The sequence below is a fragment of the Acanthisitta chloris genome, unplaced genomic scaffold (assembly GCF_000695815.1).
Source record: "Acanthisitta chloris isolate BGI_N310 unplaced genomic scaffold, ASM69581v1 scaffold6290, whole genome shotgun sequence".
Classification (NCBI taxonomy): Eukaryota; Metazoa; Chordata; class Aves; order Passeriformes; family Acanthisittidae; genus Acanthisitta; species Acanthisitta chloris.
In genome coordinates this window covers 1-5794 of record NW_008649821.1, presented here as the reverse complement: position 1 = coordinate 5794, position 5794 = coordinate 1, and the positions used below count along the sequence as shown (strand labels likewise).

General features: G+C 57.7%; 1 protein-coding gene across 1 annotated transcript in view; it reads left to right on the top strand.

The window, feature by feature from the left end:
• DPH1 (diphthamide biosynthesis 1) overlaps positions 1 to 5788 on the top strand; it is a gene marked incomplete at both ends in the record, with an annotated part of 6272 nt that extends 484 nt beyond the window's left edge. Inside the window, 6 exons of the mRNA XM_009073500.1 lie at positions 1335 to 1489; positions 2136 to 2257; positions 3433 to 3501; positions 4256 to 4412; positions 5390 to 5490; positions 5746 to 5788. Of these exons, the coding sequence (XP_009071748.1) occupies positions 1335 to 1489; positions 2136 to 2257; positions 3433 to 3501; positions 4256 to 4412; positions 5390 to 5490; positions 5746 to 5788 (647 nt within the window). The remainder of the gene's footprint in view (positions 1 to 1334; positions 1490 to 2135; positions 2258 to 3432; positions 3502 to 4255; positions 4413 to 5389; positions 5491 to 5745) is intronic.
• Between the last annotated feature and the right edge of the window lie 6 nt (positions 5789 to 5794).

The window sequence follows — 5794 nt, the reverse complement described above, 5'->3', positions numbered from 1 at the left end:
GGGGATGGGGCTGCTCCTGCCCCCCACCCTGCCTCTGTGGGCTTTGGGGGAAGTCAGGAGTGACAGTGGAGGGGAGAGAGGGCCTGGGGGTCCTGCTCACCCCGAGGCCGGGGAAGGCAGCTTTGCGGGTACAGTGCAGGCTGGGAGGGGAAGGGAGGAGGAGGCTGTGTGCTCCCCAGGCGGACAGTACTCTGGATCCAGTTGCCATGGAAACTGCGCTGCTGTCCCAGATGCTGCTAACTTTGAAGTCCACCCAGGATGGAATCAGCCCAAAAATAACAATAAGACGCTCTGGGTTTTAAGGTGGATCTGCAGAATTGCCACAGCGAGTGGCAGGCGTGTGCATCCCTGCCGCTGCCTCACTCCCAGCAGCTGGCAGCCCTCCTGGACGTTTATGGGGTCGTATAAATGGGTTTGAAGAATTGCATCAGGCTCCGTGTGAAATACTGACTCCCCAGTTGAGGACTCTGTCCTGAAAGCCACATCGGTGTGAGCATTCGTGGTGATAAATATCTGTGCTAGGTGCTTTGTTACGGAAGGAGGGTTATGGGCACCACTGGAACAGAGAGTATAAAACTCTTGGTTTGTAGCCTGCTACTCGTGAATGAACAGCAGAAAGGGGAACAAGGGTCTGTATCCAGTGGGCTGCTCCGGGGAATGGGAGTCAAATCTTCTGGAGCTGCTCCCTGCAGGGTCAGGCAGGCACTGTAGTTTACCTATCACCAGCCCAGGTGCCATCTGCTGCCCACGGCCTTGTGGCCCATGCCTGCACCAGGCTGGGTGGGTCACAGGGCACCTTGGGTTACCCACAGGGTGCTGAGAGGGTGCTGGGCTCCTTTTGGGCTGCCCATGGTGCTCCTGTCACCGGTGTGGCTGGTGGCAGGGCACACAGTTGCTTGCCTGCTCTCTCACGGCCCCACGTGCCCCGCAGGAGGGAGTAATTTACACTTAATTGTGATCAGGTGAAGAGCACCAAAATGGGAAGTGAATGCGGAGCTGTGGATCGATGTGGACTCTGTGTACTTTAATTATTCACTTAATCGTGGTGACAAAGGCTTCTTAGCACCGGGGGTAATTAGATTTGTGTTCATTGATTCCCCAGGCTGCCATTATCCGGAGAGAAACGAGCGGGTGCTCTCCATGGCTTCCATCTGCACCCCCTGCATGGGGTGCCTGCATGGGCAGAGGGGTGGCACAGCCCACCCTGGCCTGCCCACACCAGGGCAGTTGGGGCACAGCCAACTTAATCTCCCAGCTGAAGACAGCAACAGCTTGTGGCTCACTGGAGCCCCAGCTGTACCCCACACTCACACCCTCTCTCTTCCTCTGAGCAGTTCCCATCGACTCCACGCAGGGGCTGAAGATGCTCTATGTGTTCGTGGACATAAAGATCGATGCATCCCATTTCCTTGAGACCATTCGCTTCAACTTCGCAGCAGGCACCTCCCTGGCCCTTGTCAGCACCATCCAGTTTGTCTCCACGCTGCAGGTGAGATGGAGATACCTGGCAGTGCATGGCACAGGACAGACTTTAGTCTCCCCTCACCTTGGCCCCCAGCTCAGTCCTTTCCTGCCCCAGCTCCAAGGCTGGAGCAGCTGCCCCGCAGTGCTGGTGGTGCCAGTTCTCCTCTGACGAGTGGCTGCAATAATATGCTGCTGCCGTAATGTTGATCAAGTACTTTATAATAACTCTGATCAATGTTTCATGGCGGCACCCCTCCCTGGCTCCCCCGGGAGCTGCTCTGTAAATGTCAGGGCAGGCAGTGGAGCACTTGGCATTTTGATGCAGTGCCGGCAGCGGCCGGGGAAGCTCCGGCGGGTCTGTCTGTCTGCCCCTGAACGGCCGGCTGGGCAGGACGGGAGGAGATGAATGAGCCTCTTGAGCCATGTCTATCTAAACACGGGGCTATCCAAGCGTTAAGCCTTTTCCCTTGTCTTTTAATTGATACGTTGGTTGAGCCTCGCTGAGCATCCTGACTGTGGGGGGCCGTTACCGGTGCTGCTCCGAGCAGCCTGGCTCCACTGTTCTGTGCTGGGACACAGCGGCTGGGACTGCTAGGGCTGGGGTGTCCCCAAAGCTCCTCAGCCACTCTCTGTGCCATGGTCTGTCCCTGATGACCTTCCGTTTCCTGCAGGCAGCATCACAGGAGCTGCGCTCCCAGTACAAGGTGTGTGTGCCCCAGTGCAAACCATTGTCCCCAGGAGAGATCCTGGGCTGCACGTCGCCCCGGCTCGCTCAGGACATAGATGCCATCGTGTAAGTACGTAGGGTCCTCCAGAATCCTCCTGCCTGTCCCCCCTGCCTGGCTGTGGGAGGCAGTGAGGGACATCCACGGGCTGGGACGGGCCCCCTCCAGCTCCTCATGCTGCTTGGAGTGGCGTGTGCTTGTAGCACAGAGGAAATAATTGAGTCGTATATCAGAATAGATAATAGATGGAAGGGCGGGTGGATAATTGGAAAAGACAAATGGCCGGGGCCCAACATCACAGCAACATTAATTTTATTTAAGGACAGCAAATTAGAAGGAGCACTTCGCTTCCTATCACCTAATTATTTTAGGTAATGGAAATGCTTAATGTACTGTGAATACAGTGTGCTGCAGAATAAATAAATACAAGGACCCCACCCTTGGGGGGAGCCGAGGAGCCCAGGTGTGGGTTTGGGTCCTGCTGAGCTCCTCCTCGCCCGCGCTGCCGAGAGCCAACAGCGCCCGTGCCTTTCTGAGCACCGCAGTGCAGGGAAACAGGCTCGTGATTGCTGGGCATGGGGTCAGTGGAAGCTCAGGCTTCACCCTGAGCTGCACTGCCTCTGCTTTTCATCTCTCCAAGGGCATCAGGAGCAGGCAGGGGCGGCTGGACTGGCACTGCATTGGCAAGAGTGGGTCCTTCCCACCGCCAGACTGGTGGTGTGGTACCAGCCACCCGCCCGCGCAGGTGCACACAGCCCTTGTACCTGCGTCCTCCCTGCGTTATTTTCTTCTTTGCACCGTCTCTGGGGCTAACTTTTGCAGACAAATTAGCTTTGATCTCCCAAAATGTCATTCTCCAATTAAGGGCAAAATCTAGTCAAGTTTTACGTCTGAATTCATTTTCCAAGCCCTCACTCCATTAGGGCAGCTGAATGAAAGGCTTTGAAATGTAATTGCTGACTTGAAATCCGATTAGAAATGGAAGCAGCAATGTCTAGAACCAGCCATTGAGATGAAGCAGCTTCCAGCCACCCCGTGCTGACGTGAGCGTCCCTCCTTGCCTCTCCCACCCTGCTGTGCCAGGGGGCTGCACCGAGATGGCTGTGCTTGCTGCCCCTGGGTCCCAGCACAGGAGTTTGGATTCATGGCATCTCCCTGTGCACTGCAGCTTGGGAAACTGGCGGACACATGGGTGGGTGCTGCTGTTTCCCATGTGCTGTAGCTCTCTCTCCCCTCTTGGCAGGTATTTGGGCGATGGGCGCTTCCACCTGGAGTCCATCATGATTGCCAACCCAGGGATACCTGCATACAGGTAGGGGCACCCACTCCAATCCCCAACAACCTATACTGGGGAGCACCCCAACTCCCCAGCACACCAGGGACCAGCTGTCCCCATCATGCACCCCTAGAGCAGCCTGTACCCCAGGGCTGGGTAGGCAGCTGCCTGCAGCAGGCACAGGCAGGTGAGAGGCTGTGGGGTGGGTGAGGGAGATGAACACCAACCATTTACTCCGGCTGAATATAAACATTTTGACAAGTACCTGTGAAAGCTCGTGGAGGTGCAGCCATTAAAGCCTGGCTGCTGCAGGCAGAGGCCATAAAGCGCTATGATGAGGCCGCTGAAAGCAGATGAAATATCAGGAGTGAAAGGCTGGGCCCATTTGGAGGAATCTGAATTTCCTAGTAGGTCGTTTGTTACGAACGGGAGGCGCACGTCAGGTTTATGGCGCTGGTGAAGCTGCTGAAACCCGAGTGGGATTTGATTAAAATTCTCCTCGTCAAACAAAGCAACAAATCAAAGATTTCTTCATAATTGATGAGCCGGGATAGGGGGAGCTGAGCACGGAGCCGAGCGTGGAGCCCAGGCTGTGCTGGGTGTTGGGGTGCTGTGGTGGGACACTTGTCCCTGTCCTTGTCCCCTAACGAGCCGTCTGGGTCCGACATCAGCCAGGAGGACAGATGCTGTGGGAGGCAATTAGTGCTAATGAGGGTTGGGCATCATTTGGTAGCAGCATGGAGGGGGGCAGGTGATGGGGTGTGTGTGTGAGCCTGGCTCTGCTTTGCAGGTATGATCCCTACAGCAAGGTGTTCTCCCAGGAGCACTACAGCCACGAGCGCATGCACCGCGCTCGGCAGGACGCGATCCGCACTGCCACCACTGCCCGCTGCTGGGGACTCATCCTGGGCACACTGGGGCGTCAGGGCTCCCCCAGCATCCTGCAGGTACCAGCTCCCTCCCCGTGGCCCCTGCTGGGGCACCAAGTGCTGCTGCTCAGTGGGGGGAAGGCCCGGTGAGTGGTGGCATCAGCAGCACAGTGGCCTCACTGCTGGGACAAGGGGGGACATGGCACCACTGGAACCCCATTGGTGGCCACTGGCCCTGGTCTGTGTGTCCCTGAGCTGAGTGAACAGGGCAATTAGCAGCAGATGAAGGAGGCTGGACAAGGGCTCATTAAACCTGCCCCTTGCTGTGGAGAATGAAGACCCCCCCCCCCGCCCAGGCGGCTTGGCAATTAATTCCCTGGGTTTGTTTTAATTGGCTGAACTTCCAATCAGGTTCACCTCCCTGCTCAGCTGCTGTGCTGGTGCTTTCTGCACCCCAGCTGGACGAGGGGAGCAGGACCACAGCGTCCTGCCCCATAGGTGTGGGTGCCCTGAGCAGAGTGGGCCTGCTCACACCCAGGAATTCTGGGGTAACTGCAGGTGAGATTTGGGGCAGTGCAGGGACCAGCGGGCAGAGAGGGGCAGTGAGGTCCCAGCAGCTCCTGATCCATAGTGGGCAGGACATGGGCATGGCCAGGGCTGGATGGGCAGAGGTTGATTAGTACCGGCTCTGGAGGACGAGGACATCCCTGGCCCCTCTCCTCCTTCTGCATGCTCTGGCCACAGACAGCCCACGGCAGGCGCGTGTCCCAGGGCAGGCAGCCGCTAACGAGAACAGATTGTTGTCATTGAGCAGTAATTACTTCATTAGGCTGAGGCACGTGCTGGGGAGAGCTGGGCGCGAGCTGGAGCTATGGCCACAGTCTCTGACACCGTGTCTGGCCAGAGACTGCCAAGGGGACATGGCTGTGGGGCAGAGCTAGGACCCACAGAAGGTCTGATGGCCAGGAAGGGGCTATGGGCAGGGCTTTGGGGGGCTTGCTGGGGGCATTTTTCTGGGTTCCTCTAACCCTCCCGGGTGCCTTTTCCCCCTGCAGCACCTGGAGTCACGTCTCCATGCGCTGGGCCGGCCCTATGTGCGGGTGCTGCTGTCCGAGATCTTCCCCAGCAAGCTGCAGCTCTTTCCTGATGTGGATGTGTGAGTCCAGCCCCAGGATGCCCCATCCTTGTCTGAGTCTCTGATTCCCAGTTGATGCTGTCCCTGCCGTGTCTGTTGTGCTGTCACTGTGCACCTCTGCACACACTGTGCCCATGGGGTGGGGATAGGATGTGGCTGTCCTTGGCAGGGTGGCTCTGGCACAGTAGGGGCCTTCTAGGGGGCTGCTGTGTGGCTTCATTGTGGCTTGTACTTCCCAAAATGCTCATCCCCATTGTTGTCACGTGTCCCTTCCAGGTGGGGGCTGGTAGCCTGCCCCCGGCTCTCCATTGACTGGGGAGAAGCC